The 19,396-nt window shown below is 39.5% G+C and overlaps 2 protein-coding genes across 11 annotated transcripts in view; one reads left to right on the forward strand and one right to left on the reverse strand.

Annotated features, from left to right (window-relative positions):
- Positions 1 to 13,217, reverse strand: part of TMEM156 (transmembrane protein 156) — a 28,306-nt gene extending 15,089 nt beyond the window's left edge. The window contains exons 1-4 of one of the 3 annotated variants that reach the window (XM_087736402.1): positions 13,076 to 13,217; positions 7,066 to 7,347; positions 5,285 to 5,467; positions 3,087 to 3,194 (exon numbers count right to left, since the gene is read on the reverse strand). In XM_087736402.1, coding sequence (XP_087592528.1) covers positions 3,087 to 3,194; positions 5,285 to 5,467; positions 7,066 to 7,336 — 562 coding nt within the window. In that variant the 5' untranslated portion in view covers positions 7,337 to 7,347; positions 13,076 to 13,217. Of the gene's footprint in view, positions 1 to 3,086; positions 3,195 to 5,284; positions 5,468 to 7,065; positions 7,348 to 10,693; positions 10,825 to 13,075 lie in introns of those variants that run through there. The other 2 variants (XM_087736401.1, XM_087736403.1) reach the window with 2 other exon arrangements.
- KLHL5 (kelch like family member 5) overlaps positions 13,135 to 19,396 on the forward strand; it is a 61,445-nt gene continuing 55,183 nt past the window's right edge. For 4 of the 8 annotated variants that reach the window (XM_087736392.1, XM_087736395.1, XM_087736396.1 and 1 more), the window contains exons 1-2: positions 13,552 to 13,794; positions 15,614 to 15,706. The gene's annotated coding sequence lies outside the window, so the exon portion shown is untranslated. Of the gene's footprint in view, positions 13,261 to 13,551; positions 13,795 to 13,898; positions 14,280 to 15,613; positions 15,707 to 19,396 lie in introns of those variants that run through there. The other 4 variants (XM_087736399.1, XM_087736400.1, XM_087736394.1 and 1 more) reach the window with 3 other exon arrangements.

The following is a 19,396-nucleotide window of genomic DNA, read 5'->3' on the forward strand; positions in this document are numbered from 1 at the left end:
AAAAACAGGAAGGTTTTGAAATAAGGTGATGAGGAAAACCTAGGGCCAGATGTTTTATATTTTCCTGAATGAAATTTGCTGGAAATTCCATTCAGGTTTGCCCCTTTCAAATTATTCCTTCCCTCCTCTATCCTGAATACCCTGAACAAATTTTGGAAGGTTATCAAAGAAGTACATGTTCCAGTACAGGTTCAGACTCACACTGCTGACAGTGGAATAGCAAGGATGGAGTGTACTGGCATCCTAGGAAGCTGACAGATTCTTTGCAAGGGTGGGGTGCTCACCTTTGGAAGCACAATTTAAGAGCAAACGCTACACCACCAAAAGAGAGAGAAAGATAGAGCTGAGTTGAACACTTCTGACTGTCCTCAGCACCCAGTTCATAAACTCCTCAGTCTTTCCATCCTTCTGCTGCTCTCTTAATACCGTGCTCTTGGTGGGGTTATTGCAGTTGATTGTGCTACTGTTACGGTTATCCCTGTTCTACAATGACAGCAGTTCAGGGCTCAGCCAGCTTCTGATGACAGGCTTGTCCAATTCTACATAACAGAATTGATTTTTATCTTTTTATTTTGAGAACATCAGAAAACTTCATCTTTAAGAAATTCATTAAATTAGCATTACTTAGGTCATGATTTTTTTATGAACAGCCAGCGGAGCCCTACACTGAAGCCCTAAGCATGCACTGTAACAGCTAATGTCAAAGGAAGCTCTGGAAGTGGTCGGAAGATAAGGGTGGAAGGGAAAAGGCAAAAGGACTAATTTCTAATTTAGCTCCTTTGTCATGTAACCTCCACCAAGCTTATCTGGATATTTTATTTTATGCACTCATGGAAATAACTTCATTAATGTTTCAGAGATTCTCAAAGTCTGCCTAGCAGAATGTCTTGGAAGCTCTCAAGAGGAAATGAATAATTCTGTATTTCTTACCAATTTTCAGTAGAGCTCAGAAATTACAAGAAAAACTACTAACTGAATTATTACTAAAAATTCTTAGCAGCTGTTTTAGGCACATCATAATATTCTGCTGTGTTCTTAGGGCAGCACTGAAAAAAGCAGTATGTATACTTGCAATCAATGGTGGCATTATAATATATACACATAAGGAATAAAACCCTTAAATCTGATTTTTATGTGCTTGTCTTTTTGTCAGTAACATATTGATGTTGTTTATAATGTTATATATTGTAAATTTAATGAATAAAACCACTATTCCTCTATTAACAGAAAATTTATCTAGAAGCAAATCAGTAATTAGAAGCCTCAAAAAGGCATCTTTTCCTCCTTGCTTGTGTCCATGACAATTCTGAAAAACCTGCATTTAACAGAAAACTGATGTTTAAGAATAAAGGCAGTAAATCATTAATCATCACTACTAATAGTTCTGCATTAAAAATGGGATGTTATGACTCAAAGCATAGAAAATCATACTCATGACATTTATAGGTAGCTTTGAAATTACAAATAAAAGTCCTTTAAATTAGAGCATTTAATAGGCCACTTATAAAGACCTAATTTACACTTTGTGGAATTTTTATATACATAAAATAGGTCTCAGAATTTGGGTCTAGCAATAAGTTTTTACTTATGTATAATCATGTATTTTAACCAAGATAATCTCGTAAGGAGTTTCTCTAATCATCTGGGGGGAGGGCACAGATTTGCCATTTTAAGCAACTATTTTGCTTATTCATTAAAAATATATGCATAAAATATTTACATTATGCAAAAAAATCACAGAAACATTTTGTGTGTGGGCACTCTTCTTCCTTCTGTTCAGTTACGATTAAAGCTAGACTCCTATTGCTTTTTCGTTACAAAACCACCTGTGGATACAGTAAGGATGATCAGGGGAATGGATATGGCTCATCGTTTTTTTATTACCCCTGTGACCAAGGTTTCCATTCGGCAGCTCTGGACTACAAGGGGAATGGACATCTGCCTGGTAATAGCAACTAAATGCTGGTTCTCTGGAGGCATTCTGGGCACTCAGGGCTGACACTGGCAGAAAGTCTCAGGAAATTGCCGTGAAAAGCATCTAAGAGCTATTATCTCAGGTAACAGGTTAAGTAACACTCTTTTCACACTGATGAAAGGGAGCGTCGTCCCTGTACCACCTGCCTCTGACTTGGGATGAAAACCAAAGACCAGCAGCTGACAAAGGGTCAAGTTTCTGCATTGTTTTTGTGCAGAGGACTTTATCTTGATTGCTCAAAAGTCTTCTGCTCAGGGTACTCCTACACTTTTATTCTTGCTTTCTTTTACTGCTAGAAGTAATAATAATAAGTAATAATATTGCTAGAAGTAATACTGTAAATCCGGATTTCAGCCTGTATCCCAAGTGAATTGCCTAGGAAGAGCCTGTCTTGGCTGGTGAGGGCATTCTGTAGAAACAATTGTTTCAGTCTCTGAACTAAGGACAAGTTCTTTCATAGCAAAGTTTTAATCACTTGGAATAGTCAGTAGTGCTGATTCAGAAATCACAGCACTATTTTCTTTGCTGAAATAACAGCAAAGAGAAAATATGTTATCTGGGCTTAACTCAGCTCTGGGGTTAAGAAGGCACAGCTTGGTTGACCTGTATGGGATGACACCACTGCTGAATTTAGATAACCAGTTTTCAGGACAGAGAGCTGCGTGCATATCTCCTCATATCTGTCCCGTAATTTTTCTTGACAATGACCTAGATGAATCATCTTCAGGAAGGAAAGGGTATTTCAGTCTGCTTATATTGGTCATTGACTGCTTAAGACCTTCAACAAGGTTCAACTCTAATTGTTTTATCTACTGGAATCAGTCTGAAACCAGAAGTTCGTATCTCTAAGGATCATAGGCCACCAAGCATCTGTCAAAACCCCCATATTTCATTCAGCATCAACAAGCTTGGATTTGCATCCACAATTCAGAGGTGAGAGGTGATAGTATCAATCATCTGAGTATTTCAGTCCCTCTATAAGAAGCTTTAACCATATTACAATTAAAATATTGGTGTCTGAACCACATTAATAATCAACAGCTTTGTTACTGAATACATTTTTCATTGCATAGAAATTTAAATTCATGTCGATTAACTTCTGGTTACTTACAGTTTTGTTCATTGTCTTGGACTATTTTGTAGATGACGACTGAAATCGTAAACACAAAAAATACCAGAATCATAGTGAGCCAAATGATCTTCGCCATACACATTGGATCTGTCCATAAAACATAGAAGAGAGAAAATGAAGCAGGAAATCACTGGCAGAAAAAAGCAGAACAATCTATCTTGGTAGGTTTTTGGAACATGCATATCCCCACAGATGAAAACTTAAAGCAAAAGAGAAGATTATGCCTTTTTCTTTCAGCCTTTTTTGTTGTTTGAGGTTAAGTTTCCTATCTAGAATTTAACTTCATTTTCACCTGTATCTATCTCCTCATATCTGAAATAGTTATATGTAGCTAAGTGAATGAAAACTTTTCCTATTTGTATAAACTGTTATATGCAATTCAGCCAGGAAGAAAATGCTTCAAAGATCAACATTTATACTTAAGGTAGAACAAGGGTAATATATATCCCCTCTTTGTTTGGATGGAGCACAGAAAAAATTGGTCCACTGTCCAACACTGACCTGTACTGGCATTTTCAACCTCCTGGTCTGTCTTCATATATGGGAGAAGGTAAGACTCTGCATATAGAAATTTTCTTATCAAAAGTGAGGAAATGCCATCAACAGGACCCATCTGGGGAGTTTTTTAACCAAAGCTGTCTCGGGGGAGAATCAGGGTGGGGCTGGGTGTAGGAGGTAGGCTGCTCTTTCGGACAACAGCTGCTGCAGAAACGCACTCACATTCCGCAGGGAATTAGTTCAGTAACTAGTACAAGCCAGGACTATATACCACAGAGAAAGGACATGGGGAACTTTCCTCCCTGGTTGTTCGAAGGACCTTTCAAACTTCTTTGGCAGCCGCATGTTAATGCATACCTTAGCATTGTCAAATAACTATTTTAAAAAACTACTATGTTACTGTGACTCATATAAAATCAAATTACAGACTATAGCCGAACTACTGTTTCCCTTTCCTTGACTTAGAATAGTATAATTAGACCTACATCAACTTCCCTTGTGTGTCTTCTCCACTGAGACGTCGTGAGGTAACTGCCAATAACCCCATGGCTCTTTGAGGTAAGCACAGCCCATCCCTCCTAATTCAGAACTAAAAATATCTTTTATACAGTCATTTAGGCTCCTTTCAGAGTACTCTACCCCATCTTGTAGTGACTTGTAACGACTTGTATATCAACCTTGCCTAGTCAAAGCCCTGAGCACCTCTCTAGCTTTTTTTTGAAGTAAATAGAAAAAAGATGCATTGTTAATTTTTATTGTTAATTTGAGATAACTACTTTCCAGGCAAATCACCATTAGCAAAGGGTGGTTAGCTCACAGTTTTGAAACAAGTTAGCAGGGCAAGTTACAAACTATACTCCTCCCATAGCTAGACCTAGTTATTAAAAAAAAAAACTAAGCTGCCCTCTCTTCTCTAGGATTTTATCTGGACTTATTTAACATAGAGTCAGCCAACTCCAAAACATGTATTTTCTTCCAGCAAAGGTACAGCATAAAATGCATTTGCCATACAAAACTAAATGAATGTAATAATTCAGCAATTCCCAGATGGCAAGCATGGCATACAGACGCACTGGAAGCCCTGACCACGGTCAGGCAATCAGCCAAAAAACTGCTGCAGCACAAAGAGAAGTTTAAAAAGCTGACATGCTGTCCTCTGGGAAAACTAAGCCTAGTTCAGCTGAAGATTTCTCTTTTAAGTGTACTGTAGTAAGGCTGTCTAGTAGGATATTGCAGTACGATATTAAGAAAAGTCAAACCTGTCTCCTGGTTCTTCTGCCACTGATGTTAACAGGAATTTTTTAATTTACCTCCAAGACAAGAGGGTTATGCCATTATGGGGGAGAAGAGAGGAAAAAAGTAATTCCAGCTTTTGTCATACATGCAATTTGTGAGTCTGTCACCGCTAAGCAAAAAAATGTAGACACTTACTTTGCTGTGCTGCTTCTAGGAAAGAAAAAGCCACAGCTAAACCTGCTTTAAATCACTATAAAAACTGTCAGTTGCCTACTAAAGATGGTCTTTTACTAAGGGATGATCAAAACTGTATTCTTTTCTTGTGAAATATTTAAATACTTTCAAATGGTTGCTGAAAGCAGAGAACTACCTGCTGGAGATTTTTTGCAAGATTCATATTGTTTCTGGTGTGATTTCCATTCTGACTCTCCTTTGTAACTTACATTCCACATAAGACTTCAGCTGCAGTGAAATGTTTATACAGTCATTTTGGTCTTCCATCATTGCCACTAGACAGGAATGATTTAGGTATTCTTCAGCTGCATTTCTTCCTCCAACTATAGAATTGTTGATGTGGATTTCCAGCAGGTAGTAAGTATTATGCTCTACTTCTTCTTTCTCGGAAACTGTAGTAAAATTAAAATATTTATAAAAATAAATAACATCTTTTGTTTTCACTTCAAGTGAGCCTTTTGCTTTTGGACCTAAAGATTAAAACAAAATTGTTATGTAACATGTGGTAGACAAAGAGACAACTCTCAGAAAGAACAATAAAATAGGTTCTCTGTCTCATTTGCAAAAACAGAGAGTAGGCTTTTACGTTATTGACTATGATAAAATGGACAAAAAGATACATGTAAAGTTGTTCTGAACAGATCTGAAGAGTATTGATTATCTATACAAAATATATTTCCCCTGCAAATTATAGCCCCTTTTTTCCTTTACTACCAGCTTCAGAGCTTTTCAGTTTTTTGTTGCTTTGTCATCTGTTATCAAAGGTAACAGAGACAAAAATCAGGCTATGAAAAAAATAAAAACCAAGTAAAAGCCATATGATGATAGAGATTTGAAGTGTACATCCAGTCTATCTGCAATCAGCTGCAGAAGGTCCTTGTTTCACTTCAAACCACACAAGCTGTGAGACTTGCACAATGTCAACAAGAAACATAGGTAGGTGAGACATTGTCAAAGAGCTGTATAGGTATAACTGAGAACAGACTTTGTCCATGTATTTTTTGGTTTGTTATTTTACATACTTGTTAAGACAGCTATTTTGTAATAAGAAAATGATGCATTTGGAAAAGAACTGCATTTCTTACATTCAGGACTTGGCCTGTTGCCCCTGTTGCTGACAATGTTAGGAAAGCAAAATTCAGAGGCATCCCCTTCCCCAAAAGTTTCCAGATCCTTTGCAAGTCTATATGGCACAGAAGGAATATGCTGCTACTGCTCTGAAAAGATGTGGATGTTGCAGAACTCTTCTCCGTATTGCTGTGTCAGTCCTTATTCTGTGCTGCCTTCTATGAAACATGCAAAGCCATTTCTGATAGTACACAGATGTGGATATCATAGACTACAAGCACAAAAATGGTTATTTTTCGTACAGTTGCCATCTGAGTAGTTACCATCTTTGAATTAGTTCCTCAGATACTTGGTCACAACCGATCTTCATCTAATATCAGCAATCAACATGCAGAGTTCCACAATGACATTTGAAAGCAAATTCAGTGTGAAAACTGATCAGAAACTACAACTCCTTAAAAATAAATGAAATATTTTAGAAAATTTAGCAAGATTTAAAAAATAATATTCATAAAAGCCAGGTGGCAGAGGTCAAATTTGCAACAGCAATATTTCAGGTGGCTGCTGGATAAGGCACTCTTGTCTCACAGCACCCTCCTTCCAGACCAATACAAAACCCCCTGAAGATAATGACACACACCACCCCCAATTTTATACAAGATACTCAAAGAAAAGAAATCAGCTTATTGCTACAGACATGTGTCACTGACAGACAGGAATGAATGCCACTGAGAATCTGGCATAAAACCTGCATTTTCTAGCCATGCAAAGACAAGCTAAAAACCCGCATTGTTCATAGATTTTCAAAGACCATAGAGAACCAGCAGCGTATTATAATTTTCTTCTAACTACCAAATGAAAACATGTCTTTTATGTTGTAATTCACTACTTCAAAATTAAGTATTTCTCTTCCCCTACTTACTTTTTTTAGGTACTGACCCTGATCCTTGATGATCAACATTCACATCTCTCTTGGATTCACACTCTGTGTGTTTAGTAGGGGACTGTTGTTCCCTCCCGGAGGACTGGCAAATACATGGAATATTTTGGAAACTGGAATGGTTTACAAAGGCCTTCAGTAAAATAGTCTGGTTTTCTCTTCTTTGTTGCAGTGATCTTTTGCAAGACTTGTTAAAAGTACAAAGTGGAAATGTGGTGTTATTTGATGAACAGGTATCCACGCATGACACCATTACAGTGTTCGCTGTAGAAAAATAGAGTACTGTATTAGCAAGACAGTCATATAGGACACACGGACAAATACGTGCATGGAAGCATCCCGTAACAGATACTTTAACCATCTTACAATGAAATGCACTTTCTTTCTTGAGGGTTATGGCAGCGTATTGAATGCATCAACGAGTGAGAGGAAGCAAGCACAGAGTCTTCCCACAACCTCGATGCTGGATTTTATTGCTGAATTGTATGAAATCTCTTGGAATACTAACTTGAATTTTTGGTGATATCTAGTCACATTCCTGTTTCAAAGCTGCTCCAATTTGATTGTACTTGAAAAGAAGATGAAAGCACTCATGTTTGGAGGGGGAACTTAGCCCTGGAACCGTGCAGTTGCAACACACCAGTGCAATAATGTTGTAAAATAGCTATAATCAGAATGAAAACTTTCTTTCCAATGACATTGAAACCACTCAGTGAAAATACCCAGAAACGCTGCTGAATCCTCTGACCACACCCTTCAAGTTCTCTTATATTCAGTCAACAAACATGAATCTTAATTATGAGCATTGGTTTTGGTATTCATAGCCAAATTTCAGTATCAAATTACCATAGCTAGGGTACATTAATGCAGTTCTGGCAAGTAGCAAAAAACACATAGAATTAATTATTAATGAGTGTTATTTTAGCTGCCTTCCACATTGAAGTAGGGCTTTACTGTACAAATCGTGCATTTTTACTTGAGTTAACTTTGAACTACTTTTTCAACATGAAAAAAAATTTAAGAACAAAAAACTTCTGGAACCCCAACATGAAATATGTATTTATGAATACAAATAACCACTTCCTGCAGTTGATGCAGCACTAACCTACAGTTTTGTAGCTGAGCTTCCAGTTGTAGTAGTACCCTTGCATCTGTATGAAGAGGAAATTTTGCATCTAACTCTCAATATGAGTAACTGGAGTAATATGTTCATAAATCCTTAAGCAGAGAGAAAAACATAGCCTTTAATTGCTCCAGTGCTCAGCCGCAATCTGACAGCTTTAACGGGCCACCTGCGCTCACACTGCAGCACGCTGACCTCAGGAACGGTTCACTGAAGGATTTCAGACAGGATACAGAAATAAAATCCAAAATCCAACGCCAAAGTCAATTATCTTCACTTTACTAACACTACATCAGAGAGTCATAAACTCCTTATAAAACATAACTGAAATGTAAGATACACATCCTATGCAGGTAAGAAAATAATTCATTTTAATACAGAAAGGAAAAATGTCAGACAAAATTTAGGGCTTGATCTTTCCCTGAGGCAAGTCAAAACATTTCCCTCGAAACACTTAAGATCTGACCCACGCGACCTGGAGTGGAGGTCCACCTGGAGCGGACCTCTTGAGGTCAAATTCTTCCAGCTGAAGGAGGCGTTGTTTTGTGCAGAGCTTCTCTGTGGAGATGAGCTAGGAGCAGAAACTGAATGCTTATTCGGCTCTCACGGCAAGGCATGTGTGCATCTGGGCAGCAAGTCTAAAACCACTGCTACAGCTCTCAAGGTTAACTAATAGTAATTCCCTACCATACCCCTTTCACCAAGAAATTTGTACATGGGCTTGGGCATCCGCTGACTGTGCTGTGACAGCAGTCTACATACAGCACTATGAAGTCCACTTTGGACTTCACACACGGCTGAACAGGCTCCAGAGCTGCCTGTGAGCCATGTTGTAGATATGTAAAAGGCCTGTTAGCCAAGTGGAAAAAATTTGAATGCTGTCTTGTTAGGGAGGGTGCTTACCATCCTCGTGAAAGATCTCTACTGAGTAAGCCATTCAAATTACAATCTAGCATCAGTAAATTTTATTTTCTTACAACTCACAGGGCTGTGGACTTTCTAGGGAGGGCTATCTATTGTTGAACACTGTAAGCAGGGCTGCAAAAACACTAGACTTTCCCAGTGGCTTACACGGCAGACAGAGAGCCGTACCCACAAGGGGCTTGCTCCTTACTGCAGGACTGGGAAGCACCTTCCCAAAATGCAAACATCACTAGAAATGTGGAAAGGGTTTTGTGAAATCTGAACACAGACAGCCTGAAGAGTTAAGAGGATCACTGAGATGAAACCATGCAAAGTAACTCTAGGAAACTGCTGTATATTCAAAGATCTGTAACCCCCTTGCTTAATGTTAGGAAGTTCTGTGATGATGAAACTCCTTTATTAAGCTTCTATTTACAGGGTGTTTTTCCATAGAAAATCCAATTCCATTAAAATGAAATCATTCACTCTCTGATGTTTGACAGTAAGGTCAATGTTTTCTTCTGGTAATAGTCACGTCATTGTTTATTTGCATAGTCTGTGCTAGCAAATACCTTGATTACTTCTGCATGGAGGTAAAACATTAATTATTCCAACATCTTAAACTGACTCATCAACTTTATGATATTCAAAACTTATGACGGCTCACCAAGTTTGCTCGTTTATAAACTATAAAAACCTATCAATTGTATTCTAGTTACTGTCATGTTTATTCTTTGTGGTTAATAAAAATAGAAATGTAAATATAAGTAACCTCATCTGGATATATTTTAATGTTAATTTTTTTCCAGAAAATTATGCTTCAGAAATAATTTATTTCATCATGCCTGGGAATACACACCGTTTGTCAAAGGGATGCTTTTTATTATAACATTTATCTGTCATTGGCAAAGACTAGGACCCTCTGCCTATTTGCTGTCCTTACAGAAGATATGCAAAAGTGGAATGGATATGACAAAACTATTTTAATATTAATTTATTTATGGATTTTTAAGAGCAACCGAATGCATAACTTCCACACATGTATTTTGCATTCATCCTTAAGTCCAGTATCGACTTTCAGGATCACCAAGATGTATTTGGAATATATGTGAAAAGATTTGCTTCACTCAGTTACACCTATTCAGCTCTACGTTTTGTCAGGTTACCACTGCATACCTCTCTCACAGACAGCATCTCATACCAGATAGTAATTGCACAAAGTTTTATAGGCATTTAAGTATGGAAACTTTAAAAAAGTTATTTTTTAAGACATAAGTACCTGCTATAAAAGAACATACATACTTTAACTACTCTCTCCATGATGAAGATAGATAGTAAAAGTACAGTTGGATGGAAATAGTTAACAAAAATTTTACAGTGTACATAAATGAACGACAAACTCCTTTCAAATTGCCGCATATAATTAACTCTGTTGGTTAAAAATCTAACGAAAAAAATCTATATACTTTGCAAAGTCCATATGAGTACAGCATCCTAACCATCGCTTTTAGGAAAGCACGTGCCGACTTTTCAATTGCAATCAGACTTCAGAATAAAAGGCTATTTTAAAAGCTGATCACTCACCTTCATGGATTTTGAAAAATTCAGGTAAACATAAAATAAACATGGTAATTATTGCTAGTACTAATCTGTAGAGTTCTGATTTTCTCAAAAGCAAGCACATGTCACTGAAGCACACCCATCTAGCATAGTGGTTGTAACTTCCTTCCTGGTTTAGCTTTTAACTTAGTGCTGACTTTATGCAAAATAACATCTATTCGTTTCCTTTTTCTAATATGACTTTTCTTTTTACGTCTTGTTATGTTAAGTTGTAGAGAGCCAAGTTCTGTTCTTATAGAACAGATAGATGAATATCAAATGAATACACTGAAGAAAAAACTCATGTACCACGATGAAAATAAGAGAAAAATCATGCATAGAAACTATTTATTCATTTGGGGTAGTTTTGTTTTAGGAACATCACCCCCTAATGGCCACTTTCACATACCTTCTAAACAGTAAATGAATCATCTTTGTGAAGGAATTTTGTTCTCATTTGTCCAAGAAGATTTTTAAAAAATGTGTCAGACCCTCATTATAAAAATGAGTCAGAACCACATGAGTCAGATATGGAGATTTTATTGTTTTATTTATATACATATGCATTGGGGCCAGGGGGAAGATAATTTTATGTAATACAGAATCTTTAAGACTTCAGTAGACTATTAATTTGATCTTTACAACTTAAAGTTTCTGATCTGGCAAATAAGTTATGTACTAAGTACAATGGACTGAGTGTGAGATGTTCATATTATCATTGCTGCTGTATCCTTAAAAGACAACAGATGTGTTGCCAATCTGTAGAGTGTCTTCAGTGTGTATGTTACTATCCTTTACACCACAAGAAGAAGACTGGATAGAGCCATTACTATTCCTATACATTGTAGTCACAATTTTTCAGCTAAACTTTCCAGTTAAAAAAGTGAAGTCTTTCATTCTGACAACCACCATGATATTCCATAAATTCTTCTTACAGATGAGACTGCAAAGAACATTTCTGAAAAGTTCTGAATAAAAGTGCTCTGAGTAATGCATATGTAAAAACAAACAATTTGACTCAAATATAGAGTATATACATTATGAAGGATTTAATTAATTCAGAAAGCTCTCTTCTGACATAGTATTTTTCCCACAGCCCATTAAGTACTACCAAAATGAAGCAAAGCTGTTGAAGTTAAAACAAGAAATGTCCTATAAACCTGAAATGCCCTTCCTGTCATCTAGTTATCTCAGAAGATGAGTAAGCCAGGTGGAAGCAAATACAGTATTCATTCTATAGAAAGACTTCTAATGGAGCTGTAGTGAATATAAATTTTTTGAGATGATATTTTAAATGCAGCACTCTTAAGCAATGAAAGCAATGAAACCAAAGCAAAATGAACTGATTTTTCTGACAGTATGGTACAACAGAAGTAATAATGATACAAAAAATCATGGGTATGAATTTAAAAAGTAAAATACACCCACTGCGCAATTTATATTTGTCATCTGTTAGCAAATTAGCTCTACTTCATGAGACACTGCATTGCCCCTTAGGTGTATTCCATGTCAGTTTTTTATATTTTCCCGTTTTCAAGGCTGTATGGTGTTCACTCATCGTTTCTGCTCACAAGGAATGGAGAAAATACTGGAAAATAACAGGAGAACTTTGTCAAGTAATATGTGTATCTATTCCTTTCTGATACATTCAGACTTTCATCATTGTTGGTAGTGCCCAAGGTCAGAGTAGAATAGAAATTGCCCTACAGGAGCACACCCAAGTTCAGCCTGATATAATAGTATAATAATGTAACAGCCTGTGGAATATGTGGAGTTTCAGATTCTACGGAAGAAGGTTTCCAAGAACTCTGCAGTAAGCAGATGGGGAATATCTATTTTACGGCTATTGTGATGGCACATTTTAGTTTAGTTTCTGAGTTCAGGAGGCCCAGGTGTGATCTGTCCACGCATCCCAGGGACACCCTAAGCTTTAGACACTATGACCCTACACAATTGTGCATGTGTAAACTAGCTGAATCACGTGCGCGTGTGTGGCCTGACCCACCAACTGAAGTGAAATACATCAGTTTTCCTTCTTGGGGGCATGCTTCCCTCCCCCTAGCTAATAATTTTTACACAGCTGGAACAATCAGGACCTTTGAAAACCCTATCCTTTGGTCAAATTTAGTTAAAATTGGCTAAATTGTTTGAAGTCAGCTGGGATGAGAACTGCCAGAAAAAGCACACAGCCGCGTAGGCCATGTTTCCTCACAGCATTAGGCAAAGTAAGCAGTACACACTTCATTACTGCATCATAAGTCATACCACCACGCCTCAGCAATGATCTCGTACGCCCTTAAATCAGTTTCATCAGTCGGAGGCACATCTGACTGTCACACAGTCTATTAATTTGGAAAATTATTCTACCTTTGGATGGCAGAGGTCACCGGCAAGGCATTGCGTAACAAGGCCGGCAAGGGCTGGAGCGCGTTTGCCCGTTAGGCGGTGCGTACCGGCTGCCTCAGCCCCACAGGCCGCCGGGGTTCCGAGAGGAGGTTAACGGTTGCGCTGCGTGTCGCTGCAGATTGGTATCACTGATGGGGAACGGGGAGGTACGGAAATGCTCAGCGCCGCGGTTTCAGGAGGCGGGGGAGGGCGCCGGGGGGGCAGGACGGGCCTCGCACAGGGGCCACCACGAAACGCCTCGCAGCGGGGAAACCGCCCGCCCGCCCCGAGGGGAGCGGATCGCCCACGGCCACGCGCTCCGCCTGCCCGCGGGCGCGCGGAAGCCGGCGGTTGGCTGGGGGCGGGGCGCGCCTGCCGCCCCGGGGCAGGAGGCGGAGCCGGCGGCTCGGCGGCGGGGGGGCGTGGCGCGGCGCCCCGCCCCGCCCCTCCCACCGCGTGCGCGGCCGGCCGCGGGGCCGGAGCGCGCAGGGGAGGGGCCGGGAGCGGGGCCCCTGGGGACCCGTTAGCGGCGGGGAGGGATCGCCCAGTGCCCGCCGCCTCCCCCGGCAGAGCGGGAGCGCTGGCTGCCGCCGGGGCGGAGTGGGCGGGGAGGGGACGGGAGGGGGGTGCCGGGGCCTCCCTTGCCGTTTTTTTCTTTCCACGCCCCCTCCCAACCTCGCCCCCTTCCCGGACCTGGAGAGGTGAGGAGGGCGGTCGGGGCTCGGCAGCCGGAGGAGGGGGTCTGGGGCTGCCGGGAGGGGGAGGAGAAAGCGAGGAGGAGGAGGGCGAGGGCGAGGGCTAGCGCTACCGAGGGGCGGGCGGGCTCCCGCCCTCCCTTCCGCCGGGCTCCCGCCTGCCTGCCGGCTGTGGAGAGCGGCCGGCGGCTGCCGCCCGCAGCGGCGTCCCTGGGGGGGAGGGGTAACGGTCCCCGGGCCGCGGGCGGGAGCCCGCCCCTCGCCGCCGTGGCAGCCCCGCCGGGCGGGGGGCCGGGCGCTCGGCCGGGGCAGGCGCTGGCACCCGGGCGGGGCGGCGACGGCCTAGTGCAGGACGGGGGTGTTGAGCAGGGCAGGACGGGGACGCGGGGGTCTGTGTCGCGCCGGGCCGGGTAGCCCCCGCGGCGGGCTCCCTTCACAGCGTTCAGAGCGAAGACCCGGTAAAAAGTGCACTTAACACACTGGGCTTTCAGGTATTTGCCCATTCGTTTGTCTCGTAACCTTCACGATCATACTATGCAATAGTGCAAAACTAATTTTTTTTTCTTTCTGAGATTGGTCAGAGTAGAGTGACTACTGAACAGAGTAGAGCAGCGACTGCCGAGTACCAAAATGGGGAGTGATGTTATTACACGGGAAAAAAAGGAAGTGTTGAACATCAAACGACGGCTGTTTATATGTGTTATTGGTTCACGTTTTTACTGAAAGCCTTTTTGTGGCTTTGGGCTTTGAACTCGCACTGGTATAGCCGTGGGAACAATGATGTAGCTCAGCAGTCCGGCTGACGTCGAGCCAGCTATGGCCCGTTATCAGGGTGTGCTAGCAGTAACGTCAGGACAGTAGAAAGGGGAAGCTTGGGTTTGTTGGTTTCTCTTACTTAAAAGTTAATTATGAAATTATATAAGCCAAACTCCAAATACAGCCTTATTTTCAAGTTAAAATTATCACTCAAATCTTCTTACTAGCATGAATAGGAATAAAAATTTGAACTCATGGTTATGTCGGTGTAGCTTTTGTATCTAGACCCAAGTGTGTGTATTGTGGGGATGGATCCTTTTCAAAAACAGATCACCAGATGTGTTTTCATGAGCAGATAACTAATTTTGCCAGAAAAGATGTCTGATCATTTCTCATGAAGGCAAAAATACCTTCATGAGAATTTCCAGAGGCATATGTGGATGAATATTTAAAAAAAACAACAACAACAAAAAACCCCAAAACACCCAAAAAGCAGCCTTTTTCTTGGACTTCGTAGGGGCATTCCTGATAGAGGAGATTGTGTTCCCATCTTATGTTTTTCCTGTTTTCCACTTGCTGAACAATGCTAAGGAGCATAAAGTAGGATAGAAGCAAAATAATAATAATAATGATGACCCTAATCTGAGTCAGATAGTGTTTTCCTCTGCCATGTGTCACCTTCATTGAACTGTCCCTCAAGTGTATCCTCTGGATAGGCAGGTCCGCTACCAAAGCCAGCTTGTTTACTCCATGGCAGTAGATTTTAACACATTGTGTTTCACAGAAATTCAATGACTGCAAATTTAACATAGAAAAGGATTTGAGTGAAGATGAAAAAACCTTCCGTTAGACCATTATGGTCAAACAGTAATTGCAAACTGTCGCTAACAATGACAATTCATATTGATGAACTTGTTCCAACTCTCTGGACTTTTGTATCACCAGTGCTTTTAAAAAGATTATTCTTTGGTTGTGTTGATGTCTTGTGATTTTGTTGATGTAATTCAGTGTTTCATAATGTGGTAAAGAAGGTTCTTATTTCTTTGCACTGTTGTTTTTCTGCCTCTAGATTTTTTTCCTGCTACCTCAAATTTTTGGAAAGAGGAAGACAAATGGAACTACATGATTCTTTGAACACCTAGTGATCATTCCGGTGTTACAGGTAATTATTCCATTTACTCAATTCTAACAGTAAGTTATGCTACAAGGAGCATGATTTTAGCCCACAAAAGTACTGCGTCTTCCTTAAATGTGAAATTTCATCTAGTGTTATACATCTTGTGAGGGCTTCCTTCTGGTGAGCATACACAAGCAGGAATTGACTTTGCTTTTGTGGACTTCACATCCCAGTGTTTGGAACATTTTTATGGGATTCCATCACTTCTGCTCTTTATCAAAGCATGCTTTATAGAAGACTGTCAGCATTACTATAAAGTTCAATTTTATCTTTTCAAAATGCATGAGAAACCTCTGACTTTGAATCTTTTAATCATTATAGGAAAAACAGGAACAGTTGATAATGAGTCTGTAAGAGAAAATACTGCTTTAGAGAAATGCTTATGAATAGAGGCCCACCAACTGCACAGTCAGATCTCATTACTCCAATAATACCAACAGACTTTCACTTTCTTTCATTTTTTTAGCAGGAAAGTACTAAGACTGTTCTAAGCTAAAGTAATTTTCAAAGGGAATAGCTTTGACATTTACACAAAGCAAAGGGATAAAAGAATGTTGAAAACATTAATACATGCAAGAATCTAGCTTTATCTGAACTGTCTGTAAAGAAAATTACTGCTGAAAAAACAGTGGTGAGGATGAGAAAAGCAGTCCAATTAATTTAGGAATACTAGGTTTTACTAAAATGAAAAAGTCTGCTTTCTTGACTGTGAGCTCTCTCTGCTTTGGGAATGTTGATAAAGAAACATACTCCTTTATTGTCTAGAATTTATTCATGTCATGATACAAATACAGAAGAGAGATGGTCTTTCTCACTGTTTGTGTCATCATCTGTCACATCACTGGCAATTTACCACATACATAACATTTTTAACAGTAGGTGCTTTTAATTTGTTCTGTTGTGTGTTTTCCTACTTCCCTGGTTCTTAATAAACTTTTTGGCACAGTATATTCTGTTATTAATTGTATTTTTGGGGGCTGTAACCTTTGACTAGCTTTCCAGGAGCAAGAAGTCTATGAGGATGTTGCAGTTCTACATGCTGGAATAACAGGAAGTCTGTTTCAAATAAATTTAGCCCAGAGCGATAGCTGAGCACCAGTTGCAGTGTCCTTCCTGGCTCTCTGCTGAGACAGTTCTAGCCTAGAAGTACACAACTCTTGAGATGTAATTTTTATTAAGAATGATGACAAAGTACTTGAGAAGTCTGGGTGTAGTTATTACAAGGTCTTGCTTTTCTTTGGGCATTTTCTGTGTGTGGCTATCACACTCATGAGTTGAGAATCATGAGTTTGGGAAGTTTAGAGTTTGAGTCCATTGCCATCCTCTCATTTCTTTGTATTGCTCCTTATTAAACTGTTGGGAGAAATTTCAGTATTCTTATTTTCTTTTGTATAAATTAATTATCAATTTATTTCATATTTCAAATATTCATGTCTCCCCCCATTGGTGCACCAAAAAGAGCTAATGTGTTTTTAGTTAGCATAGTGAGTATTGGGGCTAAATGAAATTCATCCTTATAAGTTTCTTGTACTTGGAAACGTATATCAAAATAGCACTTTAATATTCCTATTTCTCTGGTCGCAAAGAAGAAAATGCTTGTAAGACACCCAAGGAGCTTGTTCCAAGTTTATGGTTGCCAAAGTCTTACAGGCTTTGGCAAGTAATTGGCAGTCAAACCACTGGCAGTAGCTATGGTAATCATCAGTACCAACAACAGGAGAGTATTTGGCGTTATATTATTCTACTGTGCGTTTTCCTTCAACGCGGGCTTATATAACACCAAAACAAGAACCTGTTTCTCACTCTGTATTGCTCTCCTCAATACCAAATATTTTAGTATTGCATAGCAGAATGATGCTTTTGGTACCTGATGCTGCAAACAATGCCCAGATGGAGGTTGGCAGGCACCAGCTTAAGCCTGATGTCTTCCTCTGTCTTTACTCAGGTCTGATAAAATAAAAGCATAGGATTATAAAGAACATGAGAATGAAACTCAGACAAGTGTCAGTTGATCTTCCTTCAGGTGCCTTGAGATTCAGCTCTGTCTACAAAGATATTGACACAGTTCTGTTTATCCTCTCCCTTGTCCATTTAGAAGCCTTTCCCAGACAACCTGTTAACCCAACAGCAATGGTAATCAAAAAATGGCTATCACTGAGTCACATATGTATGGCATCAAGCAATTGGGGAAGCCGGTCCTTCTTGACTGTCATATTTTCTGGAAAATAATAGGCTTTATTTAATTTCTGGTTATAAAGGGTTGACCTCCAGTCAGGCTTTTTTCCCTTTTCCTTTTTTTCCATTTCTTTCCCTCTTGGGTCAGTCTATATCCTTGTTGGTATCGTCCACCATAGATGACATCAACACTTTTCTGAGCTTTAAAAATTATTAGAACTGCTAGGGTTCCCCAGATATTACTTCGAGAACAGACTTTTTGTTTTCATTGTTTTGCAGTAGTTCAAAATGTGGTAGCTCCACTTACCAAAATAGCTGACCTTCTCCAGATTGTCAGAATTTTTAGACTTGGCCTGCACCTTTTTTCTAGTGGTCATGGAAGTTAAAAAGAATTTGAAACAAATGCCAAAATGTACTCCAAAGAGAAGGAACTGACAAGGTGGATCACTATGGGAGAAATACTTATTCCCATCTTACTGCAAGGTAGAATGACTAATTATCAAGCAGGGCTGCTGATTAATAATTATGTCTTACAGACTAAGCTGGCATTTTTCCAGAGGATAAATTTCTGTAAAGTTGAGAGAGGTATTGATTTCAATCTGTTCAGAGAAATACTTTGCCAATTAATTACCTCTTCTGGCAATTCTAAGTGCAACTGATGTTAAAAATCCTGATGTCTTCCATAACAACAGGATATACTTTGAAGAAGAATTTTTCATTAGTAACTTAGGTTCTTTCAAGGGCATCCATCAGATTTTCAGAGTTAATGGAAAACTGTTTATAAAATTGTACAAGATGTTTTGTAAAACAGTGAAATTTAAGGTAGAGCACTGGCTTCATCTCTTCTAAAATGTGTGTGGGCAGGCTTGTTCCACTGCCTTAGCTGATACTTTTATCAAAATAGTCAATATACATCGTATTGACTCTGCTGAAAATAATTTAACTTAATTTAAAACTTAATAAGAATTTAATCAACTTGCTTAAAATTTGCAATGCTTTCCAATTCAAGAAATTGCCACTTAAATTAACATTCTACTTTTATTTTGTGAAATCTCCTATGGCCCTGTATTACACATTCAGTGGGGGGGAGGGTTCTTGAAAGAGTTTATCAATTGTTCTAGACATCTTTTTAGATATAGAATATAAGTACTTTCCTACTTAAGGGATAAATACCTTTTTAATTTTGAGAAATGTCACCCCTTACAGTTTCAAAAAGCCACAGCTTGCCCAAGTGTTTTGCATAATTACAGCCTTTTAAGCCTTTGAAAAACATCTTGAAAATGCAAGGTGTTTCTCATGCCTACACTTACTGGATTTTATACGGGGGAGAGGAGGAGCAGCATGTGTCTTACCTAAAAAGAATGAAAGCCTAAGTAACTAACAAGAGTGCCGTGGACAACTTCATGTTTTCAGACCTGTTTCTGATAGTCTTTCCATAATTATTTCCTGTGGGTTGCAATTGAAGACTTTTTGTTCAGCTAGATAGGCTTTCTGCCTCCA

The sequence above is a fragment of the Nipponia nippon genome, unplaced genomic scaffold (genome assembly GCF_047370975.1).
Source record: "Nipponia nippon isolate SJK-2023a ecotype South Korea unplaced genomic scaffold, ASM4737097v1 scaffold_6, whole genome shotgun sequence".
Lineage (NCBI taxonomy): Eukaryota > Metazoa > Chordata > Aves > Pelecaniformes > Threskiornithidae > Nipponia > Nipponia nippon.